This window comes from Siniperca chuatsi, linkage group LG14 (assembly GCF_020085105.1).
Source record: "Siniperca chuatsi isolate FFG_IHB_CAS linkage group LG14, ASM2008510v1, whole genome shotgun sequence".
Taxonomy (NCBI): domain Eukaryota; kingdom Metazoa; phylum Chordata; class Actinopteri; order Centrarchiformes; family Sinipercidae; genus Siniperca; species Siniperca chuatsi.
Genome location: NC_058055.1, coordinates 20,181,479 through 20,207,614, shown reverse-complemented (window position 1 = coordinate 20,207,614; position 26,136 = coordinate 20,181,479). Strand labels below are relative to the sequence as shown.

Here is a 26,136-nt window from a genome sequence, read left to right as displayed (position 1 = left end):
AGTGTCTCCTCCACCAGGGGAATTGAAATGCCCATCACAAATGTCAGATAAGATGAGAGAGGAACTTTCTGCTGTTTTGAATTTGTATTTTTTGCTTTTTTTTAAAGCACATTTGTCGACACTTTTCTGTCTTCCTGTCTTCTCTTCCAGGGTTGAGTGTGGGGAATATGTTCTATGTGTTTTCTGATGAGGGCATCACTGTTCTTCAGCCCAGTGAATGTGAGATACGCAGACACATGAAGCGGACAGAGAGGATTGTTGCTACCTATGTAAGTGCATGTTATGTAATTTTTTTTGCTATCAACATTTAATTGTGCAATAGATTGAGTCAGAATTAAGTACATTAAAAATGGCCATGTCAGATAATGAGTACTTTTCTCCATTCTCCGTCACTAAATAGATTTCAGGATGGCTGTGTTTGTAACTGCTGAGCTGATGCCTTTTAAAATCAGATTATGTGCATGGCAGAAAGATGTCACTTAGTGTGCATTTTTACATTAAGAAAGGCATGCACTCACACAATCATGACACGTCAGGTACTCCCCTGAGACCATCTTACTCCCATTCAGTAATAGGTCTTAATTAGGTTGTTGTACCATAATCCAAACAAGCACTGCAAGATACCAGGTGTTGTGTTCTTCAACAAAAAAAATAATTATCCATTAGAATCTTAAGGATTTGTCCTTTTTTAAATACCAAAAATCTGTGTGAAAGGAAGTGGGGAAAAGAAAAGGAAATTGTCTCCAAATGAAGGCCATCCTTCCTTCTCTTCCTGTTCCCTTTGTCAGAATGGGCTCCTCACCTCACTAAATGTAATGGGATTACTTGTGTCCATTAGTCAACAGCTTGCACCAGTAGACTGTATAGAGTCTATACTACAGACCCTGAGGCTTTTAATCCACTGGAGAACATCCCTCTCCCAGAGCAATGGGCTTTAGATGGTAAAAGTCGCTTGTTCCTCTGAGGGATTTGGGTTTTACAGGAACCTGTAATTGTATTAGAGATCAATACAAACTCAATAAGCCATGTGTTAGCCAGTTCCTGCAGTAAACAGCAGTTTCTCCACTTTGGTGAGGTGGTGAGGAGGTGGAAACTCTTGAAACACAACCTGTGTGTGTGTGCGTGCGTGCACGTCTATGTGCGTGGTTTGGTGATTACATGCCAGTATACATAATGTATGTGAGGGAGTGTGTGTATAAATGTCTTGTCAGCAAAGACAGCAAGCTGCAGGGCCTGTCGAGGCGATATGTGACTTGAGTCAGTAGTGGTATATGACTTTGTTGATGTTTGCTTCAAACTATTACAAAATCTGATTTCTAACTTATGAGCAGAGACACTGTCTTCTAAGGGAACCAGTCATAATGACTATTATTAGTAGCATCAATAATAAAAGTATTAGTGGACATCAGTATGCACCTTTGGTAGGGCTGGGCTATGTAGTTGAAATCAATGGTATTGTATTAATAGTTAAGTCCTTTTAAAACAAGGCTTAAAGTTTTCTGTTTGCTACTGCCTTTTGTTAGATTAAATTTGGGACTATTTATTCAAATCTTGCACTGCACTGTAGCTGCGCTATAATTTGTATTCTTCTGTTTGATCTGTTTTACTTTTTTTTAATCTTATTTTTATCTTCTATTTTATTTTGCTCTTATTTCTGTGTCTTGTATCTTTCCTAAATGCCTTTTATGTCTCATGTGAAATCCTTTAAAATTGCCTTGTTGTTGAAAGGTGCTATACAAATAAACTTAACTTGCCTTGCCTCGCAGTAACAAGAATATTTCCCCAATATAAATACATATCACAATAAGTGCTGCATTTAGTAATCAAATTATTCAGCTGACTAAAATTTAAATTACCAACTTACTGTTCAATGCAACGATGTTATTGGTTATTAATACATAAAATGGGGCGTCAAGATGATCTAGGGTCTAAGACATCATGATGTTTACCATGTAAACTGCAACATCCTCAATTCAAAATCTCTCAGGGACCTTTGTTGTTTTTTTTTTAAAGAAATAATTACACCAGACAAAATTCTTCACTCGTGTTAAACCCGAATATGAATAACTCATCTTTGTTGTTTTTAATTAGTTTGCTTTGAATAATTAATTTGACCAGAATTTTGTAAATTGATACCATGATGTAATCATATCATCACAATACAAGTAAAATGCATCATAGTGCTGATCTATGATACCAACCTTTTTCTCCCTCTGTTGCTCTCTTCCTACTCCCATCATCCTCTCTGTTCTCTGTTGGTTCTTCCCAGGAGGAGATGTGCCCTAAAGGTGAAGGAGTGTCACCTCAGCACTGCGTGTGGTCCTCAGCAGTCAACATCAGGGATAAGTACATCTATGTGACCCAACCACTCCTGAGCCGACTGCTGGTTGTCGATATTCAAGCACAGAAGGTGGTGCAGGTGGGTGGAACAGTTATCAGGCCTGTCGGAACACAACAAAATATAGTCTCAGAACATCTCAGAAATTATTCATGACTGATCTGATGATGATGATTCGTGACTGACATTATAAAGCTTCTGTAGAAAAGTTTAGTATTACCAAAAGTTCAGCACTCGCAATAATGTCAAATGAGAAAAGTCAACTTAAAAAATATGTGACATTAAGTCCAAGATTCTCCAGACATAGTGCACAATTACTGCTGTTTATTATACTTCAATCTCTTTTTTTTTAATGTCAATCCAGGCATAATTTAACAAATCCGTTCCGGCTTAAATAAAGCTGATCAAAACCTGATCCTTTCTTTACTGTACTCTACTATGATGCAGCGCTAGTCTCCTTTATAACATTTGGACTCCACAGCATGAGCATTACACTGCATGTGCAAGTGAAAATGAGGTGAGGTCTCTGAGTTCAGACGCAGGTTGGCAAAATGCACAAATTAGCTAAACTCTAAACCTAATTATCATTAACAAAGAGCAGTGTATAAAACATTCAGATAGCAGATTCTCATTTTAGCCAGCAATGACTGACACTTTCACCAGTTAAAATGACAAATATCACCAGCGGAAGGTTATATCAACTGTTGCTAATTAACATTAATTCTGTGAGTAACTTGATGACAGGACAACATTAAACTTGTCTGTTATCTGGTTAAAGTGCTCTCTGCAGCTGGTGTCTGTGCTTGTTCAAAGTTCATTTGTGAGGGAAGAACCTCTACTCCGAGTGTTTCTGTAGTTCCTAGAAATCCAACAGAATGATACGTCTTCTCTCAGCTGACTGACTTCATCTCAGTTTCAGGAGTCGCATTCTCCTGGTTAAACTTTCATTCATATCCTATCAATAATTTAAGTTTAGGAACTTGGATCAAGTAGTCTACAGCTCTTATTTCAATGTGTCAGATACATATTTAATCAACAATTAAGTAAATCTAAATATCGGATCAGACACAGTATCGGCAGACACCCCGTATTAAAGGATCGTTATCGGCCCCAAAAAAAACTTGGATCATCAACTAACTACATTATTTTATTAGATTATAGGTTACAATAGAAAAAAGCTCTGCTCAGAACTGGCACATCCAGTATGTATCATTACCTCACTGTGTGGAAGCTGGTCCTGGATACTGCTATATCAGAGTTTAACATGAAACATACTGTTTTAAAAAACAAACAGTGAAGCATGAATCTAACTTCTGTGTTACTGGTCCAAATTAGTTTTTCTATACCAAACAGTCTGTTATTACCTTTTTTCCTACAGAACTATCCTATAATAGTAGGACTAACTATAGCTCTACACTGCAATACGTCTTTATTTCCATGTCTTCCACAATGATCAACAGATGTTGAGGATGCCAACTTTTTTGCCTGGAACATGGAGCTTTTGCATCAGTCTTTTAGCATGATATCATAAACGTAGCCGGAGATTACATTTTCCACCGACTCGCAGAGTAGAGAATCTGCTAATAACAGTTCTCATTTCCGCCAGCAAAACTGATGGCTGCTGGCTAGACATGAGAAGCTGCTTTTGTCTACCTCTTTGTGAAATCAAAGACTTTTTTAAAATTTTTATGAATTTCAAGTGGTAAATCTGACAGTTATCATTGTAACCTGCTAGAATGCAAAGCTTGACAGGTGTAGGAACAGTAACAAGGGGGTGGTGGGATGAAATGCTTTCATCTGTTACACCTCATGATTTAGGATGATAAAAGAGATGTATTCATATAAAAATATAAAAATCTCACCTAGTACGGCTTTACTCCAGTATCTGTAGCTAAACTGAATTTGAGCTCAAGTCTATTTAAACTATAGTTGATATACATCCTTGCAGCCAGTGTTTGGCTACATGAACAAAAGCATGACCAACATGAGGTGCATTCGATTCAGTTTGGCATGCTATTGAACTGCCACCGATGTAAGAAGACCACATGCAATGTAAAATAAATCACATGCACCTCAAGCACTTGAAACAATATGGTGCCCAGGTGGGTGCTGGCTGCCTCGCCATTCATCTTGCCTGTAACGGCTGTTTAGAGACTGAATCCCTCAGGGGTTCTTCCCAGGGTCAACATCATTTATACTGAGGTACAGGATGAAAGGAAATAGGCCTAACTCAAGGAGAAGGAGGCAGGAGAGGAAGAGGGTGATAAGTGTCTGAGTGGAGAGAATGAGAGAGATGGCAAACTAACCAGGTAGCACTGCAAAACTGTCATTATACACCTGTAACTTGACCTTGTTATCAGTTTAAAAAAACAGGCAACTAAAGGTTAGATATTTACACACACATTTATACTGAGACCTGTCTGAAAACCAGTGAAATTATTTACCACTTTTTTTTAAAATGAAAAAAAAAAACATACTGAGAGATATTTGCTTCACTTGTTTTAATTAAAACCAGACCAAATAGAAAAAAGTGTTAATTGTTTTAATGTACTTTTTCAAAAATGTAAAAGTGATAGTGTGAAGTGATATAATGAAACGATAAACAGAGGTGTGTTCTGGCACATAAGATGGTCTCACAACATTTAAAGTTCAGGTCATGACCTTTGGTGTATTGCAGCCCACCGACTGCCCCTTTTCCTCCATCCAACACTGTAAAACTGCTTTCCTTCCCTTGATCACCCTATCCCTCTCTTGCCTCTCCCCCTCTCTCTTTCTCGAAGAACCTTTCTGGCCTCTCGGTGCAGGAGGTTAATGCATCCTCCCTTTTTTCTTCTCTTCTCTTTCTCTGTTATCTCAAAGCTCTCTTTTTTTTCTTACAAAGCACATTTGTAGCTTCCTTTCAACAATGGCATTTAGAAGAAGAGAGAAGATGGCAGACTACAATGAATGCACTTTATCCACAGACAGAAGGAATGCATGAACAAAACAATAGCTTTTATTTTTTCTTGGTAAAGTCAGGATGCTGCATTTATTATCCTCATAGAGGTAACCAAACACAGTTATCAGGAAAACAGGGAGTATATGTAGGATATGTCCAAACACTAGATTGAAAAAAAGACAGCAAGCAACACTTTTCTTAACAAGTATACAACAACATGTAAAAATACACCCAACTTATTTGTTTTTTAAGGACAAACTTGGACTGCAACAAAGAAGAAAGTGTTATCCCTGTTACAGCCACTGTTGGGAATACTTCCATCAAATAAAGACTTTGGAGTAAAACACAAATAGATCTCAGTAGGTCTCCTAAATAGTAGCTCCATCTAGAGAAAAGCAGAAATTTACAACAGGTTAAATCAGAAAGTTCTGATCAAATCCTAGAGAAGCACAGATTGCTAAAAAGTTGTCTTGTGCACCGTTAAAAATACTTTTCAAAAAGCTTCAGTTTTCACACATGACTTCCAGCAGACACTAGATGAAGGCCATGAACATGTGCACTAATAAAGGCTATCATGGTTTTTCATGCTGGTGCACGTAAAGAAATTGCACCTTGTATTATCTTTTTCCACAAAGGGATCTAACCTTGACTCTGATGTGTCAGACCTGTGCCAGCTAAGCCTCCCACTGGGTATGAAAACAAACAGTACATCGGCTAATTAAAAAGAAAGCCAGATGGCAAAGACCTCTGGTTATGTAATCACTTTAACGTGCTACAGTGGTTTCTTTTGTGTTGCAGTAAATCGGTGGGAAGCGGCATGCAGTTGTCATCTAGGTTTCCTGTCTTGCTTTTTCTTTCCTCTGAGATTTCCTGAAGGATCTGTGGCACCCATGTGTATTTTTACTTCTGTTTTGGTATTAAATACTCACACTGGTTTCTGCTCTGGACCTCCTGACAATCAAACCCTGCATTCAATACTGAAACTGTAATACTGTCTATCACCTTGGATTTTCTGTTGACTCTCTCTATCATTTCACCCATGGTGGATATCACAAGGGTTGAAGTTTGATAGCATTTTATTGAATCTGAAACCCTTCAAAATAAATAAAAGTAACTAAAACTTTAGCCAGTTTGAGACGGCCAAGTGGTGACAGCAGAAGATATGAAATGTTGATTGAATATGTATCTGACACTTTGAAAGAACAGCTGTAGTCTACTGGCTTTTACACCTTATTTTTTATTAGCTACTTGCTGCAAATACACAAGGTCCTGATTCAAGTTGATAGTCTTAAATGAATGATATGAGAGTATGCAAAAAGGTTTAACTGGGAGATTCCCCTGAAACTGATGTGACACAATTTGCTAAATAATTTCTCTAGATAATAACTGCCATCTGTTATTCTCTGTTTTTCTGTCTTTAGTTAAAAATGTTCAGCAGAGACACTACATGTCTTAGACAGGCATGATATGTATTATTTTTAGAATAAGTTGGGTTAGTCAGAAATGCCATTTATTATTCTTTGTTATATTTTGTACTTTTATAGTTTCCATAATGCTTTTGGGGATGTCAACAGGAAATGGATTCAATGAGACCTGGCTGGGCACAGGTGTACCTGCCACACTGACTGAGGCCTGTCCCCCCACCTATACCTATTCCTGTTTGTCCAGAGAGGGAAAGAAGGGTGGAGGGACAGCTGCAATCTACAGAGAGACACTGAAGGGCAGGGATGTGGACTTGGGTACATTTCATGCCTTCAAATATAATGCTACTCTTATTTTCTCAGCCTTGTTTCCTTGCAGTGACATTATATAGATCTCCTAAATTATCTGTTCCCTCTTTTTTAACGGAATTCTCAGACCTACTATCTGTGTCTCTGTCAAAGACACGCTACCCCTGAAGTAGCCACAACTCTCACATCACATATTGCAACTTAAAATAATGTCTTACCGTCATCCTGTGAAGACTTAGTTAATGATTTTAATGATAAAATTAAAACAGTGCTTGACGCAGTAGCTCCATTTAAAACCAGGAAAATAAAAAAAGGTTGCCCCATGGAAAAACAGTCAAACCATGGAACTAAAAAGAGACTGCAGAATTGCTGAGCGCCGATGGCGAAAAACCAAATTAGTAATACATCACAGTATACTCAGAAAAACTGGAAAAAAACAGCAAGCGTGCTTCTCAAAACTGATGAACACCAACATTCACAATCCCAGATTGCTTTTTAATACAATTGATTCTCTGGTAAATCCCACAACTAACTACAGTATCAAGCTTCCAGGTTCTAAATGTGAAGAGTTTGCTGGCTACATCAGGGAAAAATTAATCAACATTCGAGCTGGTATCTGCCAGCAGAACAAGCACACTGCATTTTTACCTATAACCTGTGTACAGAGTGATGTCAAGTTGGAATGGTTTGTCCTGGTTGACGCTGAAACTCTCAGGAAAACAGTAATAGAACTGAAGCCCTCCACGTGTTGACTTTTAAAAAAAAAAATTTAATTCTGTATCTGAAGACATCCTTGCCATAATAAATCACTCCCTACAGCTTGGTGTCTTCCCCACTGATTTTAAAACTGCTTTAGTAAAACCTCTTTTAAAGAAAGGGGGACCTGGATATTTTAAACACCCAGCAATTGCTGAGACATGCTAAAAGTAGTGAACAATATCAGAACAAATCTTAACAACAACATGCCTTCAGTTCTGGTGCTAATTGACCTGAGTGTTGCTTTTGATACTGTGGATCACCAGATTCTTTCAAATAGATAGTGAGCATGTTGGCCTGTCTGGAATTGCTTTTAACTGGTTTACCTCATCTTTACAGAAGTAATTTTTTTTTATCTATAGATGACCACTCCAAACACTATGAGGTTACCTGTGGGGTACCACAAGTAATTAATTTTAGGACTGTTACTTTTTAATTTGAACATGCTACCCCTGGGCAGTGTCATCAGGAGGCACGGTATCTCTTTCCACAGCTATGCTGATGATACTCAGCTCTATGTGGCCGTGTCTGGAATTGCTTTTAACTGGTTTACTTCATCCTTACAGAAGTAATTTTTTTGTATCTATAGATGACCACTCCAAACACTATGCGGTTACCTGTGGGGTACCACAATTAATTAATTTTAGGACTGTTACTTTTTAATTTGAACGTGCTACTCCTGGGCAGTGTCATCAGGAGGCACAGTATCTCTTTCCACAGCTATGCTTATGATACTCAGCTCTATGTGGCCATGTCTCCTGATGACACCAGGCCGACTGACTCACTTTTTAACTGTATTTTAGATATAAAGCCCTGGATGTCTTCTTACAGCTCAACCAGGATAAAACAGAAGTACTGATCATTGGTTCAAAGGCTCAGAGAGAAACTGGCCTCCAATCTAAATACACTAGGACTCAACCCAAGCCAAGAAGCTAGAAACCTTCTTTACACTGGTTACCTATTAGTTTTCATATTGATTTTAAAATTATTTTATTAGTTTATAAGGCATTACATGGCCTTGCACCAGACTACCTCTCAGAAATGCTTTTAGTTTATGAATCAGGAAGGCTCTTCAGATCCTCCGGTTCTTCTGTTTTAGCTGTTCCACAAACCAGAACAAAAACATTTGGAGATGCTGCGTTCAGCCACGATGCTCCATGCCGCTGGAACAGCCTTCCAGAGGATCTGAGTGCAGCTGAAAACATTGATATTTTTAAATGTAAACTAAAAACCCATCTATTTAGTCTGGCTTTTACGTAGTATTTTTTTATTTTTTATTTATCTTTTATGTATACGTATTTTATCATTATCTATTTATTTTATTTTATTAATATTTTACTTTTACCATTGATTTATTGATTCTTTTTTTTACTATCTTAACTATACATCTTTTATTGTTGTCTTATTCATTTAACTTTTAGTTTTTGATATAGTGTGCATTAGTCTCTAAATCCAATTTTTATATCCTAAATTTTGTCAATCCCTTGTAAAGCACTTTGAATTGCATTTGATTTGTCTGAAAAGTGCTATATAAATAAAGTAATTGATTGATTTATGAATTTATTTGCAATGGATTGAGTCAAAAACACACAGTCCACTCACTGTTGTAAAGTGGTGTTACAGAAATGTGTTTCTTTTAGTTCAATTAAATTTTATTTATATAGCGCCAATTCATAACATAAGTTATCTCATTGCACTTTTCCAATAGAGCAGGTCTCTTTATAATATTATTTACAGAGACCCAACAATTCCCACCATGAGCAAGGGTTATTTTCCTTCACAAATGATCTTTGGTTGAGTACAGACACCTGCCTTCTTGCAAAGAGCACATTAACCAGACAACAGCCAAAAGTTACACTTAAGCCTCAACAGATCACTTGGCTACAGCTGATATAATCTGCAACAGATGATGTTTGTTTGAACGGGCAAAAGCGACGGGCAGCACCGGCTAAACATTGCCTCCCAGTCTGCTGCATTGTGGCCTGACCTCAGCTTTACCTTTGCTCCCATTATGTAGGAAGCTAAATGCATGCAAAGGCAAATTCACATGTACATACACACATGCTGAGTTGGCACTTGGCTGACCAGTGCAGAGCAGAGGGCTGGACCTCCAATTACTGAACACAGAGCTTGTGGTCTCGCTCCACTGGTGAGGGTGTCAGCAGCTCCCTGTCCACCCAGCAAGAAGCAGGGTAATGGATTGTATTATTCTTTGTTGTTGACATTGCAACAGACCTGAGGGTTGCCTACACCCCACCCCCAAATCCCTCTCGTTTCTCTTTCCTGTCTGTCTGTCCTTTCCTTCCTCCCTTTCACTGTCTCTGTTGTTCTCTATTCTTTCTGTTCTTTGACCTGAGGTGTGTCAGATATCCTCACTAAAACCTCTCCAGCAGTAACACTGTAAAAGTGCACAATGCTGTACACTTTTTCCTTCATTTCTGGCATTTACACCTACTTAGTACAAGATGTGATAACAGCATACTCTTGAGTATGTTTCATTGTTGGGTATGCTAGGGCCCGTTTCACCAAATTTGCAACATGCAAGCTGTGACTTAAGATAATTTCCTGTCGCATTAATTGTGACATTTTTAACTAATTAAAACAAGCACCATACTTGCAGCCCAGGTATGAGTGTGCAAGAGGACTGTAGGACTCGCAAATTTATCTGCAATTTGCGAGTGAGTCATTTGTGAAATGGGACCCTAGCACCATTTGCGATCTGCGTGTTAGCAGCGTTCGCAAATCGATTTTGCAAAACTGGCCTCTGGTCTCTTACACATCCGCAGTTCATACATATAAGTTCTGTGCATTAAACAAGGTCCAGTTTTTGCTCTCATCCATTAGTTCGTTTGCCCCAGATCATCCTGTTTTCAAAACATCTGTTTCGCTCTTTCTTATTTGTGGTAGGCAAGTAAAGCATTACGGGTCTTGCCAAAGGACTCTCAGTCCAACCAGAACTCAAACGGTGCTGCCCTGGTTGCCAAGCCTTTGTTAGGTTAGCAATGGTATTATTAAGGACTACAGCATGACTGATTTTGAGGCCAGGACAGAGTTTAAAAAGATGAATGGATAAATCCGCTGATATTAGTTTTTATTACATAAACACATTGTTAATAACGATCCCTTAAATCTGGTTATTAAAGAATTGTGACCAAGATATGGACTGAGCATGACATTTTACTGTTGAAAAATAAACTCATCAGTGTCCTCTGGTGGAAAAACTATTTAATGGGAACACTTTCTAAATTGCCTCAAACATATCTTTGGCATCTATGTGCTGCAATGTCTTGTTATGTATCGGCCAACATATCCACCAATACTAATACAGTTCACAGTATCTGTGATAAGCTAATAATGCCTGATAATATCGATCAGTCGTCTCTATTAAGGAGAGTATTTTGTTCTTGCCAGTATGCCTTCAATATTTTAATGATGTAATATGTGTGAGTAATGGACATGTTTCACTTGTTTTTACACAAATATCAGCTGGGCGTCTGTGACTTTTCAGCACCATGCACAGAGCTTTAATTCTGTTTAGCTCAAGAACAATTCATTTAATCTTTTCCCCACTCTCTGCATCTCTTCTAGGCAATAGCAACAGATCCTTTTCCAGTGAAGATGCTCTATGACAAGTCACATGACCAGGTCTGGGTCCTAACATGGGGGGATATGGACAGAACACATCCAACACTACAGGTAAGTAAGTGTGTGTGTGTGTGTGTGTGTGTGTGTCTTGGGTCTGTGTGATGCTAAAAAGCTATCTCAGGTAATAGGAGTTTAGTTTTGCTGTAGTTCTATGCAGTGTTTTCACAACAAAGACAAGCCAAGTGCTAGACAGATAAACAGCAACAATAGATAAGTGGATATTGGAGTGAGTGCTTACTTGTTACTGTAGGAGACACTTCCCACTATCCAGAAATAAAATCTAATTTTGGAAATGTAATGAATCTGTTGATTAAAAGGTACAGGAAGTTCATCTCTATTGTAGCCTTGTTTTTAAATCAGGCTGATGATTATTTACATAAAATCCAGCGTAGTGCAGCTTTAAAAGTACAAAATAGCCCCTCTTTATTATTGTCTTATTTCTACACCACCCTACACCGACTTTTGCTGTGTGTGTATTTGTGAACTCTGATGAGCGATTATCTTCCTGGAATAATATAATCTATATAAGCTGTAGAAAGTTCACCAAGCGAGGAAAACAGCGCCTCATAACTAATTGAGCTCCGTTGTGTACCTGCGTCCCTGTTTATGTAATAAGTATTTGCGTGACAACATCTAATCTATGTATATTTTAGAGCATTTACCAAGCCAGCAAAACAGCAATTCACAGCTGCAGTGCTGTCGGCCTGTGCCTGGCGTCCCTTTGGACTACTGGTGTTGGAGGCTTCACAAATGAGAAATGATCACAGGTGTGGTTGTATTTAATCCACCTCGGGGGATTGGGTGAGGCGATGGAAGAGAGAGGAGGATGCAGGGTCGAGGAGGTGGAGGGGAGGGGAAAGGGAACAGAGCTGGTGCCCGTGGGAGAGCTTTGATGCTGTTTTTATAGGGCCAGTATTTATGTGTGTGTGTGTGTGTGTGTGTGTGTGTGTGTTTGCCTGTGCAACAGTGGAGGATACTGCCATGAGTAAAGCCATCAAGGGATCCCATTGTAATCTCTGTAATAGACACAAACATGTTTATTGTTCTGCTTTGTCCCATTGGAGGGAAGGATCCCATTATAATCATGTGAGGTGTTGTGTTTGGTCTTTACTGTTTGGGGATGTGCTGTGTCTATTCATTACTGGGATTGCAGAGGGATGATACACTCAAATTTATGATCCTTCAGAGGATCTTTGGAGTGAAATGACTCATTTTATATTCAGAAAAGCACTTGAATGCTTAAAAAAATTTGGTGCTGTTTGCATTGTTGGTTTTGACCACTAGTGGTTTCAGATACATTTCTTTAGTTAATCAGTGGTTGTGTTTGTCAAATGGTCCTATAAATGACGCTTCTTCATTTTGCACTATTATTTCTAGATTATTATTATTATTATTATTATTCTAGATTTAAAGAAACCATAACTGTAATGGTAGATTGTTTTGGATCTAAAGGTGCCACAATGGTCTAGCAACAAAAAGTAGTGACAAGACAACCACCTGGGCGTGGGTTTGAACACTTTTCTACTGATTTACAATCTGCGTGGCCAAGTAGACTGCGTGTGTGTGTGTATATACATTTCCCTGTTCTTCATTTTTGCACCTTTTCTTCAAAGTGTAGGTGTAATAGCAGGGGATTTGCTTCTGTGTAGTTGTCTCAGTTCAGGTGCACACCCATGGTGTTTATGTTGGAGTTGTTTTTAAACTTCTATTACAGGTTATAGTCTTAAATGAAGCAGAAAATTTTATGAAAAGATGTTTTTCATCACAGACAAAACAATTTCCTGCGGAAAGCAGCATTGCGTAACAGTCTCCCTTTTCTGGCTGCTGTCTGAACTGCAGAAAACACATTTTTGTGTTTTTCATTTTATTCATTTCCCCTCTTCCTCCAGTCGCTCAGGAGTAATAAATAATTAGAGAGCAGGGCATGAATCACACAAAAATGCAATTGCAGAGAAACTGCATAATGGATTGGAGTCCACATGGATCACACCACAAATAAATAATAATATCATTATTATTTGGACTGAAAGTAATTGACCTGTTTAGCAGCAGCCTGTCACGACCATAGGCACCGCTTCGCTTCAGCAGATCATACATGCGTACGAGCGCTGAGTCTGTGTTTGCGCATGTTAATTTGTGTGCACATGATGTGTGAATGTGTGTAGGTGTGCGTTCAGCTCATTATGTGTGGTATTTTTAAGCAGCCAAATTTTTTGGATGGCTCAATATCTCTGTGTAAACATCAGAAGGAGTGTGATTGTCAATTCATTAGAGAAGACAAATGGAGGAATCTCTGCCGGGCAGAGAGAAACATGGCCTTTCAGACTGTCAGTCCAGTCTGCAGCTACGTGCCAAGAAGACATTTAACTCATGGGCACTTTGTTTTTCTCTGTGCACGTACACACATACACACACCCATGTGTTTCCTCCCCATTTATCTCTGTATGAGGTTTGTCAAATTTATGTTTAAGACTGATTATTCGACAACAATTTGTCACTATAAATATTAAATAATTTCAACAACAATTTGTCACAACAGGAAACTACAAGTATTCAATTCAGGCTGGAAATATTTTCTCTATCCTTTACAGTTTAGTTTTTAAAATCTCTTCATTAAAAGGTGCTTCAATCATAAAGCCACTTTGTAAGTTTGGGGTTTTATTTGGTTTATCCCAGTTTCCTTGTGTTTTGTTTGTCTTTTCTATTTTATTGACTTGTCAGTCTTATTTCTCTTTAGTGTGCATTGTTAATTTGTTTTGCAAAGACACATTATTTTTATACAATAGTTAGAGAAAGCTAAATTTTAGTTGTTGCAGGTAGGGCTAGGTATTATTTAAAACGTTTTGACATGAGTGGCAATACAATACTTGAATATCGGGACTGATACTGAAGCAGTTCTTTTTTGATACTTTACTTTGAGAAATATAAACATGTTCTTCTACAAAAACCTTAAACAAAAGGAGCCAAACTTCTCAAATGTTAATTAAGACACACACCATATAACTGCGATCTCCCTGGTTAGATTCTGGCCGGGAACTTTTGTTGCAGTTACACTGTTAGCTGTCCAATAAAGGCAAAATACCAAAAAATAGAAGATTGAAATAAATAAGTATTTGATGAAAGAACAAGTTAACTATGAGACTATGCATATGACATAAGACTATGAATCTTCAGACATCGGATGCCAACTTTTGCTACTTGAATGTAGACCATTGTGTGACATCAAAAGTAATTAAATTAATTTAGTGTTCTCTCTTGTGCATGCATTTATAAATCGTATGATATATGCCTCAGGGAGTAAAACACACAAAGTATTAATTTACATGTTCAAATTCTGCATTGAGCATTGATCATGAGCAACAAGTCCTCCAGGGAATCTGTAATGTGCTTTATTGCTCCCCAGGAGCAACAAGATGAGTGATTCTGACAGTATATTAAAAAAAAAAAAAAAAGCACAATTTCTGTAACCATGTGTAACATGCAGGATTATATTAAAGTGCCTTGTAAGATTTATTGAATTCCCTAAATGACACAAATACACTGGAGCATTTGAGGTATTCAATCTCATTTGGATGTACTGTAGTTATATGGGAAAGTTTAAAAAAAAAAAAGAAGCTACTCAAGGCTTCTGGAGAGTGAATGTTGTTGAAAAGCAAAAGCTACTCAGTCAGAACCAAATCCCCCTCAGGTATTAGGGCAGCCAGCGAGGCAGGGGCAGAGTAAAACTCAATTGGGCCTCGTTGCTGAGTGTGTGGATATGAAATCCAAAGATGAGTGATGACAAATCGAAGCCAGTGGCATTAAGTTGAGAGCACCTGCAGCCCTGGAGACCACAGCAGCTGCCTAATAAATACATGAGCGATACTACATTGAACCTCATTAACTGCCGTCATTGTATTCTGCAACCGTTGTAATGACTTTTTTTAATGAGGATTCTTTTCATGTCTGGCGAGCAGTGAAAAACCGGCAGATCTATTTTGTTAAAAATGGATGAGAGAGTGCGGAGGATCGAGAAAGAGAGGGAGCTTTTGAGGAGTATTGCAGCAGTTAATAGTTCTGAGGAAGGAGTGTGGAGTCTGGCCCCCCACTGGGCATCAGATAGAGGTTCAGCTTTAGTGGCGTAGGCGTAGACATCAAAAAAGATTTTACACTTAGTTCTTTCCTTTTAAAACAATATCCTATATGCTCTCTGGCAACATTTGCCTAGCCGCCTAAACCTAGAGCCGCTTCAATAAGCCAAGTTTCTCCGAGAATATAAAGTAGTAAAATGAGAAGGAAGCAGCTGGTTTTACTCTGGAAGCAGGATTACGGAGCAGAAGTTGACTGGTTGCTTCTAATAAATGCACAGTGTCACATGTGTAGGTCCCATAAACCACCTCGTCCTTGACTGTGACCTGATCATGCAGGCATGCATGATGAAGCATGTGTCATGGACAAGGCGGTGCATCGGGAGCCCATCAAAAGTGTATGCACTTTACAAACATGCTGATTCAGTGCCGGGTGTATGACATGAGAGATGGGGCTTTTATTGTGGTGTGCGCTTCTGAGACAAACATCACTGAACAAGATGCTTTATCAGAGAACTGAGGTGGGGCCATGTTTTATCAGCTGATATACTGTAGATGTTAATCTGTTCCAGGATAAACGGGCATGTTACCTGGAAAAGCTGGTAAGACCTGAGATAGGAGCCTTTATTTAATTTACAAAAACTAGCAGCATTCCGATGAAGCTAAAAGTTTTAACTATCACAACAGTCAGATTTCGGTGTGTCTTTGAGCAGGACACTCAAAGCCCATCCACCCATAGTGGATTTTTTAGACTGATATTGATATTTGAGAATTTAAAAAGTAAAACTTTTTTTTATTTTTTAAAAGGGCCCCCATAATTTGTTAAACAATTGTTACAGTTGAAACATTGCTCTGTGGTAGACAAACTATATAACTGAGATACTGTTTCTAACATTTAATTAACATTTTTGCACTGCAATTTCTTGTTATTTATTGGCATATTCACAGATTCATCTGGAATAAATGCCTGGCCGACTAATTGGTCTTGTTCATCACTAAACTTCAATCTTCAACGGTCTCTGCTGTCAAAAGACTGTAAAATAGAAAACTTCACTGTCTATATCATGGTTGTATTTGTATTGGTATTTAATATTCATGCTGTTCTGTCATTGTCTACAGGTAATTCCTCAAGCCAGTGTGGGAGAAGTACATCATGCCATCCGCACAACTTTCCAGAGGGTCAACGACTTCTTCATTCCTCCAACCAACCTCATCATCACTCACGTGAGGTAAAACAGCACACACATGAACACATTCATCCACTTCTGACCTTAACACAGGCGACCTCATTGCTCACTCATCACAGCTGTCCTTCTGAAGTAAAGGAGAAAAGAGCAAATGAGAATTCTAATGAGAATCTCCATGTGTGTTAATCAATGCCCCCCCCAAAATTCTAGAAAGGCTATTAACCTTTCCTTTGAACTTTGTCGATTCAGGTTTGCCTTTGTCTTCCTCAAAAATGAACCTGCGGTACACAAGATTGACCTGGAGACCTTCCACCGCGTCAAGACCATCAGCCTGAAGAACTACAGCTGCATACCACTCAGCATGGCCTACACACATCTAAGCGGCTTCTACTTCGTCCAGTGCCAGAGCAAGAGCCACCTGCAAGCCCCACCCCAGCTCCTCATCGACAGCGTGACAGACGCGGTGATTGGTCCAAACCTAAACATCACAGGCCAGCCTTTTGTGTCACCGGACGGCCGCTACATTGTGACACCTGACCCGCAGAGCTCAAAGCTGATAGTACAGACAGTGTCATTCCAGGGGGAGCTGGGTCTGAACCAGGAACTGGACGAGCCCGTAGTTGTCTCTGATCTGGCTTTCCAGCCTTCCTTCACGGAGTCCAACCAGAATGTGGTTGTGGCCACCTCGGGCTCAGGCACGGACCTACTATTTGCCGATCTGTCCTCGGGCCGCACTGAGGTTCTCCGGAGCCTCAAGGAGCCCCTGGCCCCCCAAGCCTGGCCCTGGGGAGGCCCCAACAGAGTGGTGGTCTCCAGCGGGTTGTTCGGACAGTACCTGGTGACGCCGTCAGCAGAATCCCTCTTTGTCCTGAACGGCAAACAGAGAACGCCGCACTGCGAGGTGTCAGACATCAAGAGAGGGAACACAGTTGTCTGGGTCGGCGAGGTATGAGTAAAAAAACAAACAAAAAAAAACAAAACAAGAAAGCAGGAGACGTAGGATTAGGGACAGACGTAAATTAAAAAAGGAAATGGAAAGATCGGGCCAAATTACCTATAATAAAGATTTGTGAACATAACTTGTGGACACAACCGTGGGACTGAGCAAGAGGGATACATGCCTGGGTTTATTGTAACAAAAGTACACTTAAAAATAGAGTAATTGAGAAAACATTAAGAAACCCTGATGTGATATTTCTATTGGGAGAAAGTGTCAATGCCGTTCAGTGCAACAGTGATCTATGTGCACTTAACTATACCGAATTGTACATTATTGCACTTCCTTCCATGTTATCACAGCAAATAGGTACCTGAAGAGGGTTTATTAACGAACTATGAACTATGCACAATGCTCACTTTTTTTAGAGTAAAAAGCTTTCCGATTTTGTTTAACTCAACAATGTTTGTCGTTTTCACCAGTGCTGCATATAATCACCACAAACTGTCGGTCTGTCCTGTCTGCCTTTAGTGTATGTGTGTTCTGAGTCTTTTAAAAGCTACCAACCCATCTGTTTACTCGCCTTTGTCATGGTATTGTACTGTATCCTCCCTCTGAAAGCTGTCATTCTCCTCATATCGGCAGAAGTTGGCTTTATGCACATGTGTAATACCCTCTATTTACATTGTCTATCCAAAGAGCCCAATTGGTCCATTAGCCGTCGACAATGGATGTTTCGCTTGCAGGGGAAGCCTAACCAGAAATGAGCAGTACATCTTGTGTCTCTTGCAATGGTATAATCTGTCCCCCGCTATCTCTCACATTTATTCTGTACCTGCAGCACAACTCTGTGCTGTGGAGCCTGAAAATGCCACTTAGCAGATTCCCTCAGGGTAATGACTCCGCTTTACGATGACCCACATGCTGAGGCTGTGCCAAAGTGGCATCAACTCCGCTATCTGACTGGCTGTGAGCATTTGTACATCGTCCCAGAGAGCCATACATCAAGATCAAACTCCAAGGCAGGTAGACTATACTCACCATGTGGTAATTATTCAGCTTTACTTATAACTTTACTTTATCACAGAGAAAAAGTTTCTGGATTTGTCATTTGTGCAGTTAAAATTATGCTGTCTCAAAACCTAGCTGCCTGTTTCAAAAATAGGGATACAATTTTACAGACATTAGCAATACGTACTGTTACTTGTTAACTTACTAAAATGACTAATTGTACAGGTTTGTTTATCATTATTATTATTATGAAAGATTGTATAACTACTTTTGAAAAACCCGGTATTATCTGTCTCGAGGTAGTAACCGAATAAACACCAGCAACTCTTCATCTATCAAAATAGTAGAGATATTTTCTTTCTGTGGTTGAGCTGCATCATCTTCTGCGTAATTTGCTTTTTCCATTTGCACTAATCATCATAATGACGATCCATTAACAGCAAGACAGCACTGCTGCTTGTCTGCAGATGTAATAGTATTATCAGAAATTACTGGAAACATAGTGTCTCTTAAACATTGCTGCCTCTTGACAGTAGTGCCAAGGTCTGTGCATGAATACTTAGCTTGGGCAACACACTTGATGGCTCTTAGTATTGGCTAAAATAGGTGCCAGTTTGGGGACAATAGCTTTTTCCTTTTTTTCTTTTCTCTCCTTATGCTGCTCTGTGCCTCCCAGCCTGAAACTACAGCTAAAAGATAAATGTAATTAATATAAATGTCAACATTCAGCTGTCAGTATCCTTTACCATCTGCCATTTTTGCTTAATTATAAAATAAATCAAGAGCTATTCTTCAATAAGCTGATTCGTATAGCAGGCAACATTTGTATTCTCCCTAAATACGCATTTAAATAATTCTTATTTATAAGCTTGCTACTAATTTTAAAAGCTGCTTGACATTACCTGGTTGAGAATTAAAGAATTGCATACTTAGGAAACTAACAACTTCCATGGAAAGAGGAAACATTTTCTTGTGCTGAAATATGATTGGAAGCTCCCTTGTACACACAGTATGTAATCACTGCACAAATACTCACAGCCTTTAAGATTTTGCAGTTGTCGACGTTTTTTTTGGAGTGTCAAACAAAAAGTCTGTCAGGGTCCTGTTAGAAAAGTGTACCGCTGTAAATCTGGAGTCTTGTGACTGGAGTATATATCCGCTCGTGTGTTGGGGTTTTTTTCCCCTCCCAGAAACAAAACAGCAGCCCAAATTAAATATTAATCATCTTCTCCTAATATGTAGTTGTGCCTGTAACTCCCCAATGCAATGCAATGTGTAGGGTAGAAACCAAGCTGTGTAAGAAAAAAAGTAAACACAGGAGTGAAGCAGATTTGTCTTTTTTGTTTGTGATTTAGGTATTTGCTGCTAATCTGCCATGAAAATCCATTCTGGCATGAAAGCCTGTTTGATGAACTTTATGAATGATTTAATGATTCCTAGACCACTGTTGCACTGAGGAGAGAAACATAATAACCTGACATACATTTGTTTATTGAATGGAAATTGGTTGCCCAATTTTCTCACTATCAATGAAAAAAAAATCTTATTGTTAAAAAAAATAAATAAATCAGGCTCTGGTGCTTCTTAAAGTCACTCCCCAACGGCTCTAAATGAGTAATCTATCCAAGACGTGCATGTAATGAAAATAGATCTTCATGATTATCATTATCATTGACCTCTCAGTGATCTCTCACAGTCACATACGGTTTACAGTTGCTTGTGAAAAAGTCACTTTTCTGCCCTCTCATTGTCACGTCTGTCAGCTTATCTCTTAAGGTCGATTCAGCAGTATAACATCGCTACTAGAGCCAAGGAGAGCAAGAACAAAGAGGCCGCACCTGCGCTTGCTGATATAACTACATTATTGGCTAGCACATGTCGTTTGTTTGGATCTACCTTCAGTGTCACATGACTATTTCCGTACCTCTCCTCCTTTAACCCTTGAGTAAGGGGCTGCAGAGCTGAACCGCTTGTTGTGATAGACATTGATAGGAACCACTGTTGTAGATAATTGTTCATGTTTAGAACACGTTCAGACATGACGAAACTGACTGTACAGTTTTCTTTATGCATTTTGTGTGTTCTGGTTTATGAGGGAATTGTTTTGTAAGAAAAAAATCGAATTAAATATATTGTAAAAATCAGCCATTTTGCAGTGTCTTCACTCTTGTTTTCAATATTTAATTTATTTAATATTTAGTTTAATTAAATGCTGGTTACAATTTCTTAGTCCAGAACTCAAAAATATTAAATTTACTGCCATATATGACAAAGAAAAGCAGCAAATCCTCACATTTGAGAAGCTGGAAACAGAAAATATTTGGCATTTTTGCTTGAAAAACTGAAACAGTGAATCGATTATCAAAGTATTTGCAGATGAATTTTCTGTCGATCGATTAATTGACTTAATCTTTTCAGCACTACTGCCGAATGTCAATCGCACAATTTGGATCATCGATAAATTCTTAAGTCATTAATCAAGCAAAAATGGCAAACATTTTCTGGTTCCAGTTTTGTGAGGATTTGCTCCTTTCTTGTTTTTTATCATTGAAACATTTTATATCTTTAGGTTTTATACTGTTAGTCGGACAAAACAAGCAATTCCAAGACGTCACCTTGGGTTCTTGGAAACTGTTATGGGCATTTTTTTGATTTTATAGATATAGTTAATTAATAATAATTGCAGTGATAACACTTTATTTCACAGGTCTGTAATCTCCTTATTTGATTAAAAAGCGGAGATAGAACTGCTCCATTTAAACCTAAGTAATAATGCATTTGTTATTCTTTATATATGTTGAATTGTATGTTTGACAAATGTTCAGCTGACCTGCTGTGCTCCAACTAAAATACTCTTTGGGCTACACTATCAGTGAATTGGAATTAATTAACTGAAAGTGCAGTAATTGAACACACTCTCTATTTTCCCTATAATTAGTACTAAATTACATGGGTCTTTCCAGGAGCCTTCAGAGGAGATTATTGGGAAAATACAGACCCATATCAAAGTGTCACTGTTGCAGCCTAAATAAAAATAACCCCCCCCAAATTACTTCAGACACAGGCATTTTTACTCAATTCATCTCCATATTCTGGATTTTATAAATGTTCCACATAGCGCAGATGAAGAATGATTAATTGATTTGATAATAGTTTGACATTTTTCAAGCACAAATACCAAACATTCACTAGTTCAAGCTGTTAAATTATGAGCACATGCTGTTGTACTGTATATCTACAGTATATTTTATATGATATTAAACAGAATAGCGTTGGGTTTTAGATGGACAAAACAAGACATTTAAAAACGTCGACTTGGGATTTAGAAAATTTTTTCACTCTTTTCTGACATTTTATAGACCAAACGATTAATCCACGATGAAAATAATTGTTAGTTGCAGCCCTAGATCCAACAGTCTATAAATAACGCAAAACTACAACATAAAAAATATCACCACCCACCTCTTGTATTGGTATCAAAAGTCAGGAAACTGTAGCCTCTCCACTGCTCGTGAGTCTTTCTCCAAGATGTTACTGAAAAGAAACAAGGTACAAAATCTGACCTGAAGGAACAAATCATTTTAAGTGCTACCTGTGGCATTTTAAACATCAATAAATCACTACCACATCTGGTACATTCCAATATTTCTACACTGTAATTACTGTAAATAAAGAGGACCATTCATGCTGCTTTCATGAACTGTCTACCGCCAGGTCAAATGTTGCAGGAATTCAAGTGGATTTTTTTACAGCACCAAACAAAATGAACTTTAAGCTTTTAGAGTGTCTTCAGCAGCAGATGGCAATAAAAAAAGACTCCCAACATGTTTATCCACTTCAGTGAAACATTAGAAATTACTTCAGATGACAGGAAGTGATGGAGACAAGTCAAGTGTGGTGTTACTTATGAGCACAATGAGCCCTCTTCTCACAAAAACAACCACTATTAATCATCTAAAAGGTATCACAGTTGTTAAAATTACATATATTACGTAGCATCTGTCAAGTTTTAACAAACTATATAATCTATAATGAACATTTTTCTGAAGTAGAACAGGTCTCTTGAAATTAGACAACAATTAGTCAATTCATTGATTAGTTGATCGACAGAAAATTAATCAGCAACTGATTTCATAATCGATTAATAATTTTGAGTCATTTTTTTAAGAAAGAAAGCCAAAAATTCTCTGGTTCCAGCTTTTCAGATGTGTATATTTTCTGGTTTCCTTGGTCTTGAATGTCTTCGGGTTTTGGACTCAGACATTTTATAGACCAAGCGACTAGTAGATTTATCGAGCAAATAATCTTTAGTTGCACCCCTACTTGAAATGTTCAATAAGCTAGAGTTCATGGTATTTAATCACATTCTTCAAACGAGACCTCCAAAAACACACACCTACCACTTGTCAATCCACCTTGAAAGTGTTATAGCTGACAAGGTTAGACAGTGACAATTTTAGCATCTGGAAAATTACTGGATATCTGCAAAATGACATTCATCCGCCGTCCCTGCCCACGTCGCAGCCACGGTCATTTATGGTCTCAGTCCACTGATGAGCCGGCATCGAGCTGGCCTTCACTCCTGTATAAGTTAATGTAATCTATTGTCTTTCTGTGCTCAACATGCTCCCAACAATCCATGACCATTACTTACAACACTGCTCTTCTGAGGGACGCTGTCAATACTCTCTCCATCAGTGTCAGAGTGACACAAAGGGGGGAAAGAGAGAATAAAAGACTTCCTGGAGCCAAACATCAGTGAGGTAGGAGAATCTGATCACACAGACAATTAACATCCTGTTCACGCCAGCTTCAATTTCCTATGAATCAGACCAGACTGGAGAAAAGAAGACACCGGCCTTCAAAGTTTACTGAAATATTTGTGGAAAACTAAGACCACGACATGATCACACTTCAAATCATCACATCTACTTCTTAGCTGCTGCAAATAAACAAATTTTTCCACAATCTGATAGCAATATAAGCTGACAACAATGCTGAAAAGATCCCTTCACTTTTGTTTCTGTACATACAGTCTCAGTCATTTCAACCTTATTTCAATTATGGTATAAAAATATGAGTTGTGACTGAATGAATGTACCTCCCCGAATACATATCAAGGTGGTTACTGATTTTCTTTGCATTGTTGTAATGACAACAGTTCATTCAAAGTTATGAGTCACAGAACTCAAACTGGGAAATACTCACATTGGCCCCATTTACACTCCTTTCAAGTGTCTTGTATCCAGATAAAGTCCAGATGAGATTTAATACATTATAGTTTACACTAAGCCACATATATGTGTCTTCTTTGGCCAGATTCCCAGGCTACATGAAAATCAGGGTCTGCCCTCCTCCAGTCCAGAGGGTGTTGGTAATGCACCTGAAGCTGTTTGGTTACTGCAAAAACCACAAGAATAAGAATAACTTGTGCACTTTAGCTGCTAAGTTACAACAATTAACAGCGAGAGAATGAACAAGTCCATAAACTACCACAAACAGCATTGATGGACTACGAACGAGACAAAGGTTTTATCATCTTCACGGACTGACTCACGCCACTCTGTCTCCAATACAGATCATTCAATGGCCGAACTGATCAGGAATCAAATTAAAACTACAACAGTTCAGTCGCATAGCTCAGCCTCAGTAAATGGGAAACGAACAATGAGCCACACAACACTATTCCAGCCATGATTTGTATGTCAGGTAACGTTAGGCCTGGAAGTAATTGATATAACTGCTGCTGTGAAGCTAACAGCCAAAGAAGACGAGATGGTTTCCCAGAGCCAGTAAACCAGCTCCAGACAGCGATACTCACAACTCTCCTGCTACTATAGCAAACATCACAACAGCAGCATATCTTGGCAAAAAATATATTTATATCTGGAATCAGATTCGGAACATTTGCCTAAGAGCCTTGATAATCACGGTGAGGAATAAGAAAAAGATGGTGTGCTGATTGAGTATCTGGGATGGGAAAGATCTTCAGCTCAGCACAAAGGCCACATCTGCTACTATCAGGTTTAATTGTTTCATACGGGCCTCAGCAAGAGTAACATTTTCAAGAGTCGCATTTTGCCACGCTCTAACAGGGATAAACAGTAATTAAATCATTTTAATTCTATTCATGTACCATCCAAAACGGCAGTAATTTGAACTAAATCAGCCTTAAAATAACACTTCCTTCTTCAGTATAAAAAAAGGATAATTATGATGCTATAAAGTGAATCACTATTGGTACAGAAAGAGTTTAGAGCTAATATTAGCAAAAACAAACAAATCACCTAACCTATTGAAATAATTACTTAGTGGGATCAACACTGTCAGCCTCACTGTTTCCTCACCAGCATGTGAAGGCCAGTGAGGCTTAAACTGCCTGAGCAAGCTCATTTGGGTAAATCTCACTCTGACTAACAAGGCTGATAATCTCCAGCACCAAACCCACTGAAAAGCTGACCTGGGTCAAATATTACTTGAAAATGTGTCCAAAAAATGTTTTTATTACTCTGGTGGAACAGATGTGTGGGGAAATGTTAGAAATTCAACTTGGATAAATATTTTATTAGTAAAAACCTACAAAGCTCTGTTTCTACTGCATGAATCCAACACACTTAAAAACAAGATGAATATAGATACCTACTATCTGGTCTTATGGAAAATCAAACAACGATCAGGGTAACAGACCCCCACAAAAGAGCAACATTGATGTTCATACTGGAGTACTGCTGCTTTATGCCTCTAAAGAACAAGATCCATGTGAAAGCATGGCTGGAGCTAAACCTGCCCAGTTTAAGCAGAGACACACCTGTGATGTTTTCATCATTGGGGATAGTTTGACCACTGAAAGGTATTATAAAATATAAACAACTGTGGTAACACTTTATAAAACAGCCTGTGATTTACAGTGTAATTTCTTGTATGAATCAGATACCAATAAAATACTTACCAGTTCCTACTGGCAGTGGTGGAGGAAGTACTCAGACCTTTTACTTAAGCAATACCACTTGTAGAAATACTCTATTAAGTAAAAGTACAAAGGTATTAGCATCAAAATACACTTAAAGTACCAAAAGTAAAAGCACTCATTATGCATAATGGCTGGATTATAATTATTGATTATTAATGTGTAAATCACTTTAATATCACAGTTAGGGCTAACTTGAATTACTTATACTGCTGGGTAGCTTGTGAATTTCTCCCCAGGGATCACTAAAGTCTTATCTTAATCTATAATAATACATCATAATTTATTTATTGATTATGTTTTGTCTCAATCTGAATCTGCAAAGTAACTTAAAGTAGCTAAAGTTATTGATTAAACATAGTGGAGTAAAAAGTACAATATTTTCCTCTGCACTGTAGTGGAGTAGAAGTATAAAGTAGAAGGAAATACTCAAGTAAAGTCCAAGTACTTCAAAATTAGTACAGTATTTGAGTAAATGTACACCAACACGGCCTACTGCTACTTAAATGTAGGCACAGTAGAAGAAAATAAGACCATGAGGAACAACAGAGTAACAATTA

At 38.3% G+C, this 26,136-nt stretch overlaps 1 protein-coding gene and 1 long non-coding RNA gene across 5 annotated transcripts in view; one reads left to right on the top strand and one right to left on the bottom strand.

Annotated features, from left to right (window-relative positions):
• fstl4 (follistatin-like 4) overlaps positions 1–20,753 on the top strand; it is a 223,648-nt gene extending 202,895 nt beyond the window's left edge. For all 4 annotated transcript variants that reach the window (XM_044223041.1, XM_044223042.1, XM_044223040.1 and 1 more), the window contains 5 exons: positions 151–269; positions 2,270–2,419; positions 11,351–11,458; positions 16,594–16,703; positions 16,911–20,753. In XM_044223041.1, coding sequence (XP_044078976.1) covers positions 151–269; positions 2,270–2,419; positions 11,351–11,458; positions 16,594–16,703; positions 16,911–17,613 — 1,190 coding nt within the window. In that variant the 3' untranslated portion in view covers positions 17,614–20,753. The remainder of the gene's footprint in view (positions 1–150; positions 270–2,269; positions 2,420–11,350; positions 11,459–16,593; positions 16,704–16,910) is intronic.
• LOC122888508 overlaps positions 1–26,136 on the bottom strand; it is a 129,604-nt gene that overhangs the window by 2,530 nt on the left and 100,938 nt on the right. The window contains exons 2-3 of the long non-coding RNA XR_006380713.1: positions 22,072–22,143; positions 2,202–2,441 (exon numbers count right to left, since the gene is read on the bottom strand). This is a non-coding gene — a long non-coding RNA (uncharacterized LOC122888508). The remainder of the gene's footprint in view (positions 1–2,201; positions 2,442–22,071; positions 22,144–26,136) is intronic.